Raw genomic sequence first — 18,716 nt, 5'->3', positions numbered from 1 at the left:
GTAACATTGATATACAATTTTGTAAACCTTCTTTTTTAGAGTTATGTGAGATTCTTTTATTTTTAGCTTTATTGAGTTATAGTTTATTCACCAAAAATACATTTAATGTGTGCATATGCCCTGTACCATCCCAAGCCGCTAAGCCTGCCCATCACTTCCAAAGTGTTCCTTCTGTCCTTTTCTGGGTTTTGGTTTCAGTTTTAGATTTTAGTGAAGATCCTTAATGTTAGGTCTATCCTTTTAGCCTATTTCCAAGTGCACAATACCATATTATTAACTATAAATACTCTGCTGGACAACAGATCTCCAAAACTTACTCATCTTGTGTAACTTTATCTCCATTGTAAAACAAATCCCCATTTAATTTGACTGCACATTCAAGGGGAACTTTCAGAAACACCAATGCACCGCGTACCACCATGTACCAGTTAAATCAGAATGTGGTAAGGGTCGGACGTTGGTATTTTTTTAAGGTTCCCGGGTAATTGCAATATAGAGCAAAACTTGGAAACCACTGCTTCGCTCTTGACGGAAGACAGATTCTCTTAGCGGCTTCTGCGTTCAACCTGTGGCAGTGTCTCAGGCTCTGCAGCCGGTGGAGAATGCTGTTGTAAGTCCGTGAAGAGGGGAAATAAGGTCTTAGTATTATGATGAAAACTGTTCTGAGGTCACAGACCTCCTACGAGGGTCTCAGGAAACTCCCGGAGATTCCCAGGCCGCCCTTCGATGACAGCCGCCTGGGAGGAGTTGGGGGTCTCACCGCTGTCATCGTCGCTTGCCACTGACACCCTGAAGGAGGTGTGTAACTAGCCCAGGTCGCAGACTGAGGCTCAGAGTGGCTAACTCTCAGCCCACAAAAGGGAGCATGATTTCGCTCAGGACTGGAACCAAAACCCCTAGCATTAAATCCTGTTATCCTCTGCTTCTTTAGGCATGGGGAAAACAGCACACCTCAAGAACAAACAAGCAGGCTTTCACTTCTGCTCTAAGCTGGAAGGAAAAGGCATAACTGAGGGGAGAGGGCTGGGGAGTGGGGTTCGGATGAAACGTATATGGTAGCCAGTGGGTAGGGTTCTGATGGGTAGGGTTTAAGATATATTTGAGGAGAGGCCTGTCATCTAATAATAAGGGCTTTTAAGTCAGGCTTTGGTTTCGACCTTTAAAGCAAGGTGACTTGAACAAATTATTTAACCCTTGTGAGCTTTAAACTCCTACACTAAAATGGAATGATACTACCTACCTCACGTGTTTACTGTGAGCCTTGAATGAAATGTGAATGGATTCTATGACTGCTTGGAATGTAAAAATCACTCAGAAAATGGTGGGTTTTCTTTGAAATTTATAATTGCAGTTATCTTGCTTCCCAAACATCACTATCACTTACTCTGTGCCTTTGAGTCAGTTTCCCCCGTTTCCTCTGAACTTTGGTTCCCACAATTATAAAACGGACTCAGTACCATAGGTGTTACATGGACCGTGTTTGGCATATAAGCAGACAGGCATCTAATGTTATTTTTTTTAATCTAAAGTGGTCCCTCAGAGTAGAAGGAAGGAGCTTTCCTGGTAGCTCAGTGGTAAGGAATCCAGCTGCCAACGCAAGAGTGGAAAAAGCCCGTGGTAGTCACTCAGTCGTGTCTCACTCTTTGCGACCCCGTGGACGGTAGCCCACCAGGCTCCTCTGTCCATGGGACTCGCCAGGCAAGCGTAGTGGAGCGGGCTGCCCTTTCCTTCTCCGGGGGCTGGATCTCGCTCGCCCAGAGAGCGAATCCTGTCTCCTGTGTCTCCCGCGCTGCAGGCGGATTCTTCCATCGCGGAGCCCCCAGGGAAGCCCTCAGGCCTCAGAGTCATCCACGACTCAGACCCGGGGGCATTGCCGGCTGTGAGGCGCGTGAGCAGACACGCGCAGACCCGCAGAAACGGACGCGGGTCTCCCGTGGCCCCCTCTTCACTCTGCGACGTCAGGGAGAGGCGGCCGCGTGGCTTCAGCCGCAGCAAGTTCCCTGTTCAAACGCCAGCCTGCCCCGCGGTGGGGAGATGGCACTTTTTCTACGCTGCCCCCACATCGGCCTCTCCAGAGTGACTTTTACTTGGCGTTCATCATCTGATTCCAGATCACCTTAAAGAAAAGAGAGGGAGAAATAGAGAAAGAGAGAGCAAGAGAGAGGGTGTGGACTGACGTCAGGTTCAGCGGCAGACCGCTGTGTTTCGGCCCTTTAGACTCGGCAAACGACTGCCCAACTACAGCCCTGGGTCTCGAAAGAGTCAAGTCACTAGATAGGAAAATGTGAAAGTCAGGGAAAATCCAAACTATGAACAAGAAGGTTGTATACTGTAGCGCAAGGGGCACAGTCTCTTCGGACAAAGCTCTCTCTGCTTCCTGTCCCATACTGGTTCGGTTTGGTCCATCTTCCATCTCGCTCTCCTGGCCGTCATCTTCCTCCTCCCCCTACCTGATCTGGCTCTGGGCTCCGCGGTCACACGGCTCCAGCCCCTGCTGCAGAGAGGACGCAGGGTGCCCAGACAGACGGAGGGAAGCGGCGAGCATGGAGGTTGAGGTGCTGTTTCAGTGACACCCCGAACGTGGAGCTCTCACCTGAGGCTTCGGGGACACGTTCTAAAGCGCCCAACAATATTTGCAGGCCACCTCTCTAACTTCAATGTGAGACACACACGGTCCCTCTGGAACTCTACGTATGGGCCCATGGGGGTACACGGGCCCATGGGGTACACAGGGCTCCTGGAGTACACGGGCCAATGGGGGAACACGGGGCCAGTGGGGGTACACGGGCCCATGGGGGTACATGGGGCCCATGGGGGTACACGGGCCCATGGGGTACACGGGCCCATGGGGTACACAGGGCTCCTGGAGTACACAGGCCCATGGGGTACACGGGGCCAGTGGGGGAACACGGGCCCATGGGGTACACGGCCCCACACCGCTTCCATGGTGAGGGGTGAGCGAGCCTCGAGTCGCTCCGAGTGGATGCCTCCTTCCCACCTGCCTCCTCCTAGAAGCAAACGGAAAAAGGTAAGAGTCGTAACAGCCCTTCTTGGGAGAGTTTCTAGAGCCCTTCTTGCCCTTGGGGACCTGCCATCCACACCTGCTGACAGGGCGGGGGTACACCGTCCTTCTAATTAAGGCAGCGTGAAGTACGCCTGGCAGTCCCTGGGGTCTTTTTCAAGAAGTGAAACCTCCTGGTATGGCAGAACTTTTCTGTATATCCCCCGGCTCTCATAATTGTGTATTAAACCCCAGCCGTCGGCGCAGAGCCCGAGGCAGCAGAAGCGCCTGACTTCCTGTCACCTGGCATCCCTGGGCACTCCCAGGCCTGGCCCCCTCACTCTGGCCCCCGTGTTCTGGGGAAGAGAGCTGGCGAGGTGAACTCAGCGGCCAGAACCCACGCATCAGCCCTTGCGCCTTGAGGCCTCGGAGACTCAGGTAAGGAATCCGTTTGCTCTGTTTAAGTGACTGAGGCAGTGATGGGTAAGGCACAGGATGGTTTGCGAGGCAACAGGCTCAGCTTTGACCCCAGGGCTTCCCTGCTCGGGTTTTCTGGTGGTGTCATCATCCGAGGAGGGGTGAAGCCAAGACATGAGGACCACCTGCCATCGTAACCTCTCTCTCTCTCAAGAATGGCCTGGGCCAGTCAACTCTGGGTCCTTCCACAAAAGCAGCAGACGCAATACGTAGATTAAAGCATGGGTACTACCTGCTGGGCTCCAACCTGAGCTCCCCCATCAACAAGTTACTGAACCCCAGTAGTCCTCGGTTTCCTTCTCTGTAAAATGGGGGCAGTAGTAATACCCCCTGCATTATGAAGAATGAAGGAGCTGAAATCCCGACGCTCTTAGAATGGCCCTGCATCAAGTGAGACAATAATCAGGCACGGCTATTGAAAATAACGCGCCTCTCGCTTTAAATGCTTTTGTCTCCAGAGATGTCGCACTAAATGTGAGTAGCCTTCGGTGTTAGTGAGCCTCTCGGGCTAAAAGTTTCTGGAGGGGCTTGGTGGACAGCAAACTCCTGCCTCAAATCCATCACGGCAGCTGCTGGGGGCGGGGTGCAAGGAGGATCTAGGGAAAGCTGATAGCGATGACCTAGCCCTGTCACGGTTCTTTCCTGAAACCAGCAACACTCCCATAAAAGTGTCAGCTCACTGATCAACAGATGAGGGGAAATGGCCGCCTTTTGGTCTGACACCTGAGTGTGCGTAAAGCTGCCCAGGAAAGCAATTCAGTTTCCTATTTATTAGCTCATAGTGTGTAGAAAAGATCTTCCCTGTAGCTCAGATGGTAAAGAGTCAGCCTGCAATGCGGGAGACCTGGGTTCGATCCCTGGGTCGGGAAGATCCTCTGGAGAAGGAAGTGGCACCCCACTCCAGTGTTCTTGCCTGGAGAATCCCAGGAACGGAGGACCCTGGCGGGCTGCTGTCTATGGGGTCGCACAGAGTCGGACACGACTGAAGCAACGTAGCAGCAGCAGCGGAGGGATTAACAATATATGAGAAAGATGACTTTGTTGACAAGTAAAGAATGCAAAGAGCTGGGGGTTTACAGAATTTCTGCCCAGAAACAGCCTTCCATGTATGTGTGCTCAGTCCGTCCAACTCTCTGTGGCTCCCCGGGCTGCAGCCTGCCAGGTTCCTCTGTCCATGGGATCCTCCAGGCAAGAACACTGGGGTGGGTTGCCATCCCCTCCTCCAGGGGATCTCCCTGACCCAGGGACTGAACCCATGTCTCTGGTGTCTCCTGCACTGACAGGCAGGTTCTTCACCAGTAGTGCCACCTGGAAGGCAGGAGATGTGTCCAGACCCGTGGCTTTGTGGGCAGTGGAGGGATGTGAGCTTAAGAAACCATGTTGAGACCATCAGTGTTACTGAAAACCAAGAGATGGGTGATGCTTCTCAAGCCTGAACTCTTAGAATAAAGCAAAGTCTGAAACTGTAAAAAAGAAAGAAAAAAAAAGTCATGTAGAGTCTGTGAGCAGCCAGGTGGAGGGTTTCTCCAGCAGGCGATGATGGATCAGAGAAGAGTTCGAGTTCAGGAAAAAGCATAACTTCAGCAGGGATTTAGAGAGCCTGATCTAGTAGGCTCGCAGAGGATGGATTAGGAAAGAGATGTGAAAGGCAGAAAAGTAAGATTCTTGTGCTAGACCAGGAGAGGAAACGAGAATCTCACTCATGGGGTGACGCAGGCAGTGAAAAGAAAAAGGAGCAGGTCCACCTGCAAACTGAGATCCCTTGCAGGGGGAGAATCTGCAGGACTTGGCCACTGGCTCCACGTGGAGATGAAAGAGCTGGACAGGAATATGGCTCCAGCTTTCCAAGCCAGGGAGGCAGGGATACGGACGTGAAGCTATCTGAGAGCTGGTGTCTGGCTCAACATCACAGCCTTTGTCTCTTGGAGCTGTCTCACCCCCAGCTCATGACATGCAGGATCACAGTGACACACAGGATCACAGTGACTTGCAGGGTCTCGGTTCCCAGACCAGGATGGAACCCATGCTCCCTGCGGTGGAAGCACAGGGTCTTAGACCACTGGGCCTCTAGGGAAATCCCTGCAGCACAGTCCTTGAAAAGAGCAGTTTCAGCTGAGTGGCTCCGGCAGCAACTAGCCGCCAAGTGTCGAGGAGTAAGTGGGTGGTGAGGAGGTGGAGGGAGACAGGAAGCGCTTGGGACGCTGGGGGCACAGGACTGGGGGGCTGGGAAGTGGCTGGGGCATGCCTGGGGTAGAGGAAGGGACTTTGGGGTTGGGGGACACTGCAGCACCTGCTAATCGTAACAAAGGTTCTTTATTCTGTTCTGAATGTTGTGGACACAGCGGGGGAAGGAGAGGGCAGGGCAGATAGAGGCGGGAGCGCTGACGGGTACACAGAGCCTTGTAAGCAGAGCAGACAGCTGGTGCAGAGCTGCTGCACAGCGCAGGGAAGGGAGGCTCAGAGGGAGGGCAGGTACATCTACACACGGCTGCGTCATGCTGCTGTATGGCAGAAACTAGCACAACACTGTAGAACAGTTACCCTCCAAGTAAAAAAATCAGCAATTAAAACAATGCAGGTTCCAGTGACAGTAATCCTCTGAGCGCCTTGAGTTGAAATGATCCCATGTTCTCAAAACAAAACTCTTGACTGGAGAGCTCAGATCACCAAGGTAGCAAGCAACAGAGCTGGGGCCTAGAAACAGCAGAGCTCTTTCAGCCTTATACTCCACGAACAGAACAGGCGCCAGAGATGCGAGGACAGCTCTCTGAAGAAGCATCGCCGCAGTGAAAGGAGATGGGCGGAGGGGCACCAGCAGCGGGGAGGAAGTGAGACCACACTTCCTCAGAGACAGGCACGCCGGAGGCCACGAGGGTAAAATTAGAACTATTTTGAGTGGCAAAGGAGGAAGCTGAGGTGACAAGAGCCGCTCAGCTTTGGGCTTCTGAGTAAAGGATGGGCTTATTGGACCTAAAAGTCATTATTCAAACCAAAACCCATAAAGGCTGTGAGATCGTCTTCAGTATAGATGGACAGGGGAACTGCGTGGGCGCCGTCCACAAACCCAAAACCGTTTGCAGAAGTTGCTCTAATAACACAGGGCAGGGTCTGATCAACACAGCCCTGCTTTTAGCTCAGTTCAGTGAGAATAAAATCCTCTTATGACCACGTTTTGACCAGTGTGATCAGTAATCACTACCAAGCTTACCCACTAGTCTCGGAGCCTAACCGTGTTGTGGAAAACACACCGGCGGGGACAAAAAGTCACTGTGAACAATTAAAAAAATACCCAGGGCGAGGCTGCAGGAATCTGCAATGTTCTGATGAGCGTGTGGCCCAGTTTCATACATTCCCATAGAATAGAATGAATAAAATCTTTCATCTGTCAGTCCGCAACAACCTGCTGTAAATATATATATATATGGGCTTCCCTGGTGTGTATAGTTATGTCCATGAAAAAATGAGGTAGCAAAGAGAAACAAGTACGTCTGTGTTTATAAATTACCATTTACAGTAATATATGTGTTGAAGGTTTTGTAGAAATACACTTGCTGGAATGAGACATCATTTTAAGAGAAATAAAATATTCCCCTTCAAAGTCATTACTGCCGTTAGGCATTGCTGACACAGCCCTAGCAGGGCTTGTTTACATAACAGGTATATGTCACCAATAATATAGGCGTAACCTTAAGCAGCTGAGAAATAAGGAGAAATTTAAACAACGGTAGTCCAGTCATTGCCTTCTGTCCAGATAACTGATGACCTTGGCTCTGGAGAGAAGCAAGGTAACCCCGGCTCATTCCATACTTGTTGTTTGGTTGCTAAGTCATGTCCGATTCTCTGTGACCCCATGGACCTGCCAGGCTCCTCTGTCCATGAGATGTCCCAGGCAAGAAGCCTGGAGTGGGTTGCCGTTTCCTTCTACAGGGGATCGTCCTGACCCCTGTAGGACGAACTCACTCTTCTTGTATTGGAGGGCAGGTTCTTTACCTCTGAGCCACCAGGGAAGCCCCTTCCATGCGTAACCACGGGAAAATTAACGAAGTTCTCAGAACTCCCATTTCCATGCCCGCAAAAAGACAAAATGCCCACTTAGTAGGAAAGGTGTGGAGAGCTGGAACCAGATACCCAATATCCCTGCCACGGAGTGGGTGCTCCGTGAACAGCTCTGTGTGGCCCAGCCTGCAGTGCAGAGAAAAGCACCAACCTCTCCAGAGCCCTGGGTTAGGCTCTGCCGCTACGTGCAAGGTCTTTTTTTTCTTTTTTTTAAATAGGTCCATCATTTATTATTCATGGGAATAAAGTCCTAGAAATATAATTATGGAGTACGTCAGCATTTTTTTGGCTGCATCGCACACAGCCTCAGGGATCTTAGTTCCCCGAGGGATCGAACCTGTACCCCTGAATTGGAGGCCCAGAGTCTTAACCGCTGGACCCCCAGGGAAGTCCCAAGCGCAAGGTCTCCAACAAGGCACGTCCCATCGCTGCGCCACAGCTTCCTCATTTGTCAGACGAACAGAATGGTTTCAGAGGTTCAGACTGGCGCTGAAAACCCCGCCTGCTGACCAGAAATGGCTTTGTAAACTCCTTAGCGGTCTGTGTGAATCTATTGCCTTTTGTTGGTGGTCTTGTGGCGAGGTTTGTGGTGCAAAGCAGGTCCCTGAGACCACCTGGCCTCTGGCAGTCTAGAGCTGGGGCAAACATCAGGTGTGATAGGCCCACAGCCTCCCCTCTTTCCTTCAGCCACGGCTCAGGCAGATGCTCTCCTTTCAACTGATTTATAATCACCCAAATCGTACATTTGTATGAATAGAAGGGAAAGCTTCATGAGGGAAAGGCTAAATTCTGTCCCCATGGGGACAAAGCAGTCTGCTGTCACAGGTACTGGCTGGCCAGGTCTTAGCCCTCATTTTCTAAGCTTTTCATTGGCGTGTAGTTGCTTTAAAATGTTGTTCTAGTTTGTGCCGCCCGTCCGAGTCAGCCAGCTATCACATAAACACACATCCCTCGCGTTTCTGGATTTCCTTCCCATTTACATCGGGGGATGTGCTATGCAGCAGGTTGCCGTTAGCCGGCTGCTTCACACATGGGCGTGTGCAGACCTCAGCCCCAACCTCCCGACCCACCCCCGCGCCCTTCCCCACCTTGGTGATTCGTATGTTCGTCCTCTATAATTATGCCTCTATTTCTGCCAAGCCCTCATTTTAAATCCCTGGTGGCTATGTGACTTTGAACAAGTTACTCACTCCTCTGTGTCCTTGCTGCCGTTTCCGCACAAGACAGGCAATGCTTCATCCGGTCTCCCCTGTGAGGCTCAGATGAGGTGCCAGACCCAGAGTATCTGTGTTACTGGGAAGTGGGCATAGGACGGGGCACCTGTCCTCAGCACCCCGCAGGCGCCCAGAGATAAGCACGCGGGATGCACAGCCTCGGCCTCCAAGGCCACTCACGTGACTCAGTCAATGAGGACAACACGAACTCTGTGTCCCTAAAGGAAGACTTCCAGGGCCCGGGAAAGGCTCCGCGGAATTCCTGCCAGTAACTGACCCACAGAAATGAATTCCCAAGGGGATCACGTGATGAAGACGATAGAACAGTCTTAAACCTTCAGAACCGGAAAGGGACATTTCTGTTCAGAATCCAGAGATCAAACCGCATTTACTCTCTCCCTGTGTATGGGGCATTTTCACTTACATTAACTCACTTATTTGTCACAGCCTGCCTGTGAAAGGTGTATTGGTCTCATTTTTCAGATGGAAAAAAAAAAGAAACAAATGCTCCCAAAGGAAATCATGTTAAGAATAGGAACAAGAACAGGAACAAGAATAGGAACAAGAACAAAAGAAGCAAATGCTTCAGACGTGGGCGCGTCACCCCCATGTACTTCTTCAGTCACCTTCACGAAGAAACTTCTAAACCCAGGCTCACTTTCATTACTCTTCAAAGTGCTCGCTCACTTGGCCGGCTGTCCCCGGATCCCGGCGCGGGCGAGGCCCCCGCTCTTCACCGCGGCGCGGGCTCTCCGGTGGCGTCCTGCACACTCCTAGTTGCGGCATATGGCTCGTCCTGGGTGGGACCCGGGCCCTCTGCGGTGGGAGAGTGGGGTCTTAGCCACCGGACCTCTGGGGAAGTCCCAGGCGTGCTTTAAATAGTAAAGAAGAAAGGCAAGGGATGTACGCTCCAGTAGGGAAAGGCAAACGGTAAAGAAGCAGGCAAACACAGCGGCTACTCACAATAAGTGAGCACGGAGCAAAGAAAGGGAGGTGCTGCGGGAGAGTCGTCAGGAGGCCGCACGGTGGACTGAGGGCTCGGGGAAGGCTTCTTCCAGACGCTGAGGTCTGAGCTGCCCCCGGCTGAGGCACACACGCCATACGGCCGTTTAAGTCTTACAGCGACCGTATGAGACAGGAATTATCACTGTCCTCGTTTTACGGCTGAAGAACTTGAGGCCCAGAGTTTGAAGAACTTTCCCAATGTTTCACAGCAAACAGGGAAGTCTTGATCTAAACCTAGGCAGTCTGATGTGTGACTCAGGAGGCCACCGTCCTACACAGAACCTTCGAGAACCTCCCTGAGGTGATGTACTCAAGATTGCAGAGTGAGTGGGAGCAAGGCAGACTGTACCAGCCCCTCCTGACTGCAGGCACAGTCTTCACCATCTTCCACCTGTCCACATGCTCACGGTGACTCTGGCCCGTCACCACGGACAAAAGCAGATAAGCTAAGGGACGAGGACAAGCCCGTGAAAAATACATTTTCTTATATTAAAGCACAAGAAAAGCATCCAAGGCTGACAGACACACAGAACCCACGAGTTAGCGAGCGTGACGCTCTCCACAGAGCAAAACCATGACCCTCATGTGGGAGTCGAGAACACTGGCAGGGACCCCTGAGCCAGATCCCTGCACATTTAAAAAACAGTCACAGCCTAAAAGTTGAGAATGTCCTTTTATTTGGCAGAAATTTGTAGGACTTAAGCCCAGGAGGCAGCATCTCAAGGAATCCTGAGAGAACTGCCCTGAAGAGCTGAGGGAAGGCGCCAGGTCATTCAGAAGTTTTGAAACAAAAGGCAGGTAGCCTGAACATCAAGATGTTACTGTTAATTAAAGGAAATCAGACCTTCCAAGTTAGGGGACCCGGTGCTTTTCTGTGTATGGAAGATGTAAGAGTCTGGGCTCCCGGAAATCTTTCCTTTCCTATTGTTCAGTGGCTCAGTCGTGTCTGATCCCATGGACTGCGGCACGCCAGGCCTCCCGGGCCTTCACCATATCCTGGAGCTGGCTCAAACTCATGTGCATCGAGTCAGTGATGCCATCCAGCCATCTCATCCTCTGTCGTCCCCTTCTCCTCCTGCCCCCAATCCCTCCCAGCATCAGAGTCTTTTCCAATGAGTCAACTCTTCGCATGAGGTGGCCAAAGTACTAGAGTTTCAGCTTTAGCATCAGTCCTTCCATTGAATATTCAGGACTGATTTCCTTTAGAATAGACTGGTTGAATCTCCTTGTTGTCCAAGGGACTCATAAGAGTCTTCTCTGACACCACAGTTCAAAAGCATCGGTTCTTCGGTGCTCAGCTTTCTTTATGGACCAACTCTGACATCCATACATGACCACTGGAAAAATCATAGCCTTGGCTAGACGGACTTTTGTTGGCAAAGTAATGTCTCTGCTTTTAAAAATGCTGTCTAGGTTGGTCATAACTTTTCTTCCAAGGAGCAAGCCTCTTTTAATGGGTGCCCTTAGGGCTCAGAAATTCACACTGCAGGGCCAGAATCACTGCTGACTCTGCCATCCTCGGTCACTGACCAGGCAGGAAATACTCCACTTGTCATGCTTTGTCTGAGATGCTCCCCCAGACCCTGTCTGAGAACGTGGAGGGAGGCCTTGCCTCGATCCAAAGCCAGTAGGAAGAGGCCCTGACTGCCTTCAGTGACACCGTGCAGAGAACACAGAGGAAACCATTCAGATTCATGACAAGGTAGAGGTTGGCTGACAATCCTGTTTCCTCTCATTTTATCATTTATCCTCAGGAGTCTGAGGGTGAGATGACGACTCCCAGGAATTCAGTGGTTGGAGCTTTCCCAGCAGAGCCTCTGAAAGGCCCCCCTGCTATGCACGCTGCTCAGAAAGGGGTCCCCAGGAGGGCGCCTGCGGTGGTGGGCCCCACACAGAGCTTCTTCATGAGGGAGGCGAAGGCTCTGGGGGTAAGTCAGTCGCCCTGCACTCCACACCCTAGGGACTCCCTGGCTTCTAGAAGCAGCTGCTACGGGCCAGGTACAGGATCCAACCTGACTTAAAGGTATTTGATCCAACATGAGGTGTTCTTTATGTCTGACATGGCGGGGAGGGGGGTGGGGGGGAGGGGGAGGATCAAACCAGGGATGCGCAGAGATGGCTGCGGTTTATGTTCCCCTGCCCTGCCCCTGAGACTGGCACAGTTAGGGGCGTGCACCCCAGCTCATCACCCGCGTCCCAGCGCACCTGCCTTGGGAGTGCCGGGGGGTGGGGGAAGTGGGTCTGAAGACGACAGAGGTCTTGGGCCCTTTAGTGCTGGCTCTGGACATCTCACGCCGCCCCTGAAGACCACAGAGGTCTTGGGCCCTTTAACGCTGGCTCTGGACATCTCACGCCGCCCTTCTGCTCAGGAGCCAAGGCTTCCAGGTCCCCTCCTGCTTCCTGACTCGCCGATTTCAGTCCCACCATTAGCGCCCCTCTCCTCCCCCCAGGCCGTCCAGATCATGAACGGGCTGTTCCACATTGCCCTGGGCAGCCTCATGCTGATCCACGCGGACGTCTACATGCCCATCTGTGTAACCTTGTGGTACCCTCTCTGGGGAGGCATCATGGTGAGTAAAGCCTAGTAACCTTTTGAGGGAGTGATACACAAATGTTCAAAGAAGCTCCATGGGAATGTACCAGATCACCTGTGTGTTGAGGAAAGCATAGGACTGGGGAACAGGTTGTCTGGTTGAAGTGATTTAAAGGAAAAAGAGGCTGAGTTGAGCCTGAGTCTCGTGGTTGAGTCAGTGGTCATGCTTCTTGGGAATTCAGAGAAAGCGGCCCGACGTGGATGTCCACAGTGAGGGAAGACCGCTCCAAGCACAACCTCTCCAAACTCAGCGGCTGGGGTGGAGCTGGGTGGGTCCTAGGCTTGAGGGTTGGTGTTTCAGAAAGCAGGAGTGGGTGGGGGCACCGCAGCTCCTCCCACCTGGCCCTTCTTCCCGAGGATTCGCTTCAGTTGCTGTCTCACGTGGTGAGACAGTCGCGTGCTGAGTGAGTCCCCCTCGCCTGCCAGTGTGGCAGTAATCCCCACGGCTGCTTCAGGTGCAGTTTCCAAGCCTGCCGCCCTGTGTGGATGAGGCGTGAGGCAGCGACGTCTCTATCCCCACTACACTTTCGTAGATGAGCTGTGAAGACAGGTTCAGGACCGAAATTTTCAGGGCAAGAAGAGATCGATTAGAGCCAGAGTTTCCTCCATTTTACAGCTTGAAGAGTAGAAGGAAGATGAGAAACAATGATCACTTCCTGCAGCGGCCCACATTTTAACAGAGCGCCTGCTCCAAGCAGGCCACGTGCGTCTTCTACGTCAGTCCACTCATCATTGCCATCAGTCATTAAAACACTGTGAACTCCAAAGAACCATTCCCTCAATTTTTTTTTTTAATGGAAAGCTAAAAATAAAGCTTTTAAGTTCACTGTGTGAGAACTAATTGACATGGAAATGTGAGTTCTGCCTCTGGTTTTACTAAATGCCTAGTCACAGATCCCCAGCTGGTTGAATGAAAGGCAAGGATTTAATGTCGTTGGGCCTGAATAGTGGAGAAATATGTGCTGAAAAATGAATGAATCCATTAAAAAGGGCTGAATAGTGCAGGGAAAGTGGTTGAAAGGGTGGACAGCTTTTTCACAGTCGCTTCTCCACATTAAAAGGTGATCTTCCCCTCTGCCCCTCTCCCCAATGCTTCTCCCATCTCTCCCCACCCCTCCCCGCCCACCACCTCTCTTGTGTACAGTACATCATTTCTGGATCACTGCTGGCAGCAGCGGAGAAGAACTCCACGCAGAGCATGGCAAGTAGTGCACGCCCTCCTTTCCCACACATCAGAGCAGCGTCTGCTGTCCCCGCTGGAAACAAGGGCCCTGGAAGACCCTTGGAGTCACAGTCACTGTTACCCCTCAACCCCCAGGAGGGAAAGCTCCTCTGTGATACTACTGTGATCGGTTCATAGCAAACGTGAAAACGGGGTGTCCATGGAAACAGAGGCAGACCGATGAAGAGCAGGCTTACGGTCTCAGGGATGAGGGATGCTGCAGGAGACTGAGATCTCTTTGAAAGTCGCGTCCCTTCTCTCAGATCAGCATTGAGGAAAATGGTCTAATCAAGACCGTGATTGACTCAAGCCTTAGTTACCCTTGAGCTGTAGCCTTGGGCAAGCCAGCTTCCCCCTACGTACCTCTAAATTTTCACCTATGAGATGGGGATAATAGTCCTTGCTGCCATATGAAGTTGTCCTGAGGATAAAACAGAGTAAAAGATACGCAGGATGAAATGTATGAAAGTGCTTCAGAGGCTATAAGGAGCTGGAGGGCTCGTGCTCATGTAACTCCTCAGGACACACTGACACCCAGGTGGATCCCCTGATTCTCTACAGGTCAGGAGTTTACCAGCAGGCTTCCTTCTTCAACTTTTCTACATTTACTAAGGTCTTACTAATTTAAGTCCCTTCCAAAGTCCAGGAGAGATTGAGATGACTCCCCTCTAGAGGTGGTCTGACAAACTCACTTTGTGGGGAAAAAGGCAGCTGTTCATGGAGATGAAGCTGTATCTAAAATACAGCCCGTCGCGCTGACTCGCCATCTGTAGGTCATACAACCAGGGATGACGTCTTCCTGGTTTTGACCCTGCATCATCCCTGCAAGGTGGCGTGCCACACTGACGTCCTGCTGCCACCCAGAGACGTCAGCCCTACGTGTATTTGTTTTGGGAGCTGGCTGGCTGACCGGGGCTGATGGCAGCCTGTGTCCACAGGGAAGGAGAAGGCCATTACTACTGTGCGTCTCCACTCGGTGGATGGTACAGACCTAGAGGGGCCAACCTGCCCTCTCCCTGCATATACCCACAAAGGACCCTGCCTCACTGTGACGCACTCTGAATACTGCTTACTTCATTTGCTCAACAGCTGTGAGCTGACCGTCTACTAGGATTCCGGGGGAGGCGGGCGCTGGCAGCTGAAGGAAGTGCAAGGATCGCTTCTAGAACACTTTCCGGATGAACTGATTGGATGGGTGGCATAAACGAGGTGGGGAGGACCGCGAAAGCAACAAGGTGCAGATAGGAAGGTGTTTATTTCACAAAGAGCTGAAGCAGCCAAGAGAAGCAGGGCTTGGCAGGGTTTAGATGTAGTGCCTTTAAGGGTCAGGAAAATAGGATCTGGAACTCTGTCCTAGCTTATATTGTCCAGTTGGAAATTAGACTCAATTAATAAATATCTGTGTCTCTTATTTCAGCTCACAGGAAGAATAATAATGAACTCTTTGAGCCTCTTTGCTGCTATTTCTGGAATAATTTTTTTGATCATGGACATATTTAATATGACAATTTCCCATTTTTTTAAAATGGAGAATCTGAACCTTATTAAGACTCAGATGCCATATATTAACATAAACAACTGTGAACGAGCTAACCCTGATGAGAATAACTCCCAGTCCATGGAATATTGTGCCAGGATACGGTTTGTGTTCTTGGTGAGTATGAAATTGGATTTATTTTCAGGAAGGAAGCCTGGCATTTTCCTTATGACCATGTGTCCGCTACTTATTGCCTATATGTATGGTTGTGAGCCAGAATTCCGACCGCACCACACTGTGCCTCATTTTCCTCCTCTGTAAAATGGGAGACGGTAACAGTATTTATAGAACTGTTTTGAGGGATGAGTTAACATACGAAAAGCACTTTGAACAGTGTCTGGTACACAGAAAGTGCTATTCAAGCCTTTGCTTTAACATCTGTTAGTATTATTGATGGAACTGATGTTTACTGTCTTTATTATTAAGATGAACATTGAAGAACCTAAGTCCTGACGAATGTCGTTTGCCTCAGGGGCTTCCCATGTGGCTCAATAGTAAAGAATCCACCTGCAGGAGAGGTGGGTTTGATCCCTGGGTCTGGAAGACCCCCTGGATAGGGAAATGGCAACCCACTCCAATATCCTTGCCTGGAAAATCCCATGGACGGAGGAGCCTGGCGGGTTACTGTCCATGAGGTCATGAAAGAGGGGACACGACTTTAGTGACTAAAACTTCGCTTCACTTGAAGGGAAAAAAAATACATCTCCCAGGTGTGGAGGAATTTCCTTGGTGTGATAGTATACCACCTAAAGCTGGGCACAGTGTCATGTGCGACTCACATTAATTCTTACCTACATGGAACTGATTCTTCAACTGATTATTACTGCCTTACTTTCGGTCAGCAACATACACTCTGTTATGTGCCAGGAGTTGTACTAAGGGTTAGGGTTATGCAGATACCAGCATTTCTCACAGTTAGTCACTATTTCCCTAAAGAATTGACCTTTTAATCATTTGCTTTTAGTCAAGGGTCATTTACTGTGCATTAACCATATTCTCGTATCTTCATTAGTACATTTTTACCCTCATTTTTCTGTTCTTCAGAGCAATTTCGCAGTGATGATGATCTTTGCCTTCCTCCAGAAACTTGTGACAGCTGGCACTGTTGAGAATGAATGGAAAAAAATATGCTCCAGACCCAAAGCTGTAAGTAGACACTGTGCTATTCACAATCGCCCTTAGGAAAGTCTCACCTGCAAAAAGTCATTTGTGGAGAGCATGATCTGATGAGTCTGGAGCATCATGAAAAATGATTCTGGCATATTTCTGGGAAGCAAAAAATACCAGTAATGTTCCGTGTATTTGAGAAATGGCTGACTGGGGCTGATTGCAACCTGTGTCCACAGGGAAGGAGAAGGTATATTACCACGTGTGTGTCTCCACTCGATGGTACAGACCTAGAGGGGCCAACCTGCCCTCTCCCTGCCTATACCCACAAAGCATCCTGCTTCACTGTGACATCCTCTGAATACCACTTACTTCATCTGCTTAACAGCTGTGCACTGAACATCTACCAGGATTCCCAGGGTGGGGAGGGGCAGGGGCACGGCGGTTAAAAGAAGTACAAGGGTCCTATGCTACGTGCATCCTCTCACTAACCTTGGACTCTGCTGGACTCCAGTCATGCCTCCTGATTTCAGGTGTCCATACTCAGATGGCTGAAGGCTGATTAAAGCCACTAGTTCTTCCAAACCCAATTTTGCAGTACTCCCTTCTCCCCTCTTCTTTCTATCTAATCTCTCTTCCAAAACAGCAAGTTCAAAGAGGCCCTACGGTTGAGAGATATGAATATCCCAGTGATCAACTATCGACTCCTTCAGAACCACAGGATGTCAGCTTTGCAATAGAATTTAGAAATCATTGTTAATGCCTTCATTTTGCAAGTGAGGAAGACAGGATTAGAGACAGCAAGTTAATACTTTCCTGAGGTTATCTCCAATAAAGGCCAATCAAAACTGACATATAAATTCCTCTCTGATCGCAGTGTTCTTTCCCAAACACTCTGAGTGCATTCCAGGTAAGGTGGCAAGTATTTGCTGGCCTTAAGGATAAGCCTTGATTAGTGGTTTGGTGAGGATCTGAACACCTGGGAAACCAATCCTGGTATGCAGAAGCATTTAGAACACAGCATAAAAACCAGGAGATATTGATATTTGTGCAGATTGTTGAGAAAAGTGCCAATGATCAAAGTCGAGAAAAGTTTGCTCGATTTTGTGTTCCAGAACGTCGTTCTCCTGTCAGCTGAAGAAAAGAAGGAACAGGAGATCGAAATGAAAGAAGCAGCGGCTGAGCAGATTGGAATAGCTTCCCTACCAAAGAATGAAGAAGACATCGAGATTATTCCAGTCCAAGAGGAAGAGGGAGAAGAAGCAGAAATGAACTTCCCAGAGCCCCCCCCAGATCAGGAAGACTCGCCAGTAGGAAACGACAGTGTCCCTTAAACGGTTTTTCCCCTTTTGCTGTTTTCTTTTCCCTTTTAGCATTAGTGTTCACAGCTCCCCAGAGACTTATTCCCCCGCATTTCCGAAGGCGCTCTGCACGTGGCCTCCACGTCTTCCTCGTCTCCGCCTGGAGGGGCCACAGACAGCTCCCTTCTCCCCATCCTCGTTCAGAGTGTGAACGCACGCCCCTGCAGCAGCTGTAGCACCGTGCTTCTCGCTTAGGACAGCCTTCTCACCCCGAAGAGGAAGTCTGGAGAAGGGCTGCAGAGTGTGGTTTGCCACTGGCCTGCTCTTGGGGAAGGTGTAGCAAGCAGTCCCAGCGGCGGCGGCAGCAGCAGTCTGCTTTCTCTGCTCTTCTCTCTGCAGCAGGCAGACTCTGTATCAGATGAAAAACGTCAGTGGCTGCTCCGTGCCACCCTTAAGCTGTCTTTGATTTCTTCCACATCTACATTTGTGTGTGTGTGTGTAATCTCTTTTGTACCACTGTTTTCGGGAAAGTAAAAGATACTGATAATGAGGGGCAGTAAAGAACCTATCCTGTCTGTCTTTCTATGGGCGGACACTGTTGCCCCTGCGTCTCACCGGAGGAGCTCTAAGGGGCCAGTCCTCAGCCCTGGCTCTGCACAAACAGCATCGCTCATGCCTGGATCTGTCTCCTTCCGCCCTAACTTTGCCTAACTCCTCCTCTAGGCTCTCGGCTGCACTGCCTACATGCTTTTCCCCTTTAGGCAAGAGAAGAAGGGACGATGGAAACAAACGCCGTAGCGAATGCCCAGATCGCAAAGGATGATCATGCTTGCATCTGCACAGTGCTTTCCAGTTCACAAAACATTCTATCAAATGATTGCGATTGATCTTCCAAGATCAAGGAAAAAAACTCATATCTCTGTTTTACAGTGTTTACACAGTAAACAAATAAATCAATGTAACTTGTCAACAGTCACAGCAAGTAACTTTGAGAGTCTTATTTCGATACTAAAGCTGAAACTCCAGTACTTTGGCCACCTCATGCGAAGAGTTGACTCATTGGAAAAGACTCTGATGCTGGGAGGGATTGGGGGCAGGAGAAGGGGACGACCGAGGATGAGATGGCTGGATGGCATCACGGACTCGATGGACGTGAGTCTGAGTGAACTCTGGGAGTTGGTGATGGACAGGGAGGCCTGGCGT

At 50.4% G+C, this 18,716-nt stretch overlaps 1 protein-coding gene across 1 annotated transcript; it reads left to right on the top strand.

The window, feature by feature from the left end:
• On the top strand, nt 3,203-18,489 carry MS4A1 (membrane spanning 4-domains A1). The gene is made up of 7 exons (XM_005690341.3): nt 3,203-3,439; nt 11,508-11,681; nt 12,204-12,323; nt 13,491-13,547; nt 14,986-15,222; nt 16,150-16,251; nt 17,328-18,489. The coding sequence occupies exons 2-7, from the start codon at nt 11,523-11,525 to the stop codon at nt 17,544-17,546; spliced, it is 894 nt and encodes a 297-aa protein (XP_005690398.1). The 5' UTR covers nt 3,203-3,439; nt 11,508-11,522; the 3' UTR covers nt 17,547-18,489.

Source organism: Capra hircus, chromosome 15, assembly GCF_001704415.2.
Source record: "Capra hircus breed San Clemente chromosome 15, ASM170441v1, whole genome shotgun sequence".
In the NCBI taxonomy this organism is placed as follows: domain Eukaryota; kingdom Metazoa; phylum Chordata; class Mammalia; order Artiodactyla; family Bovidae; genus Capra; species Capra hircus.
The sequence above is the reverse complement of the archived record's forward strand: the minus strand, read 5'-3'. Positions and strand labels throughout refer to the sequence as shown.

Coding starts and splice junctions, on each gene's coding strand:
- MS4A1 (XM_005690341.3), top strand. CDS start 11,523: ATGACGACTCCCAGGAATTCAGTGGTTGGAGCTTTCCCAGCAGAGCCT. Junction 11,682..12,203: donor GGGAGGCGAAGGCTCTGGGG/GTAAGTCAGTCG, acceptor TCCTCCCCCCAG/GCCGTCCAGATCATGAACGG. Junction 15,223..16,149: donor GGATACGGTTTGTGTTCTTG/GTGAGTATGAAA, acceptor TCTGTTCTTCAG/AGCAATTTCGCAGTGATGAT.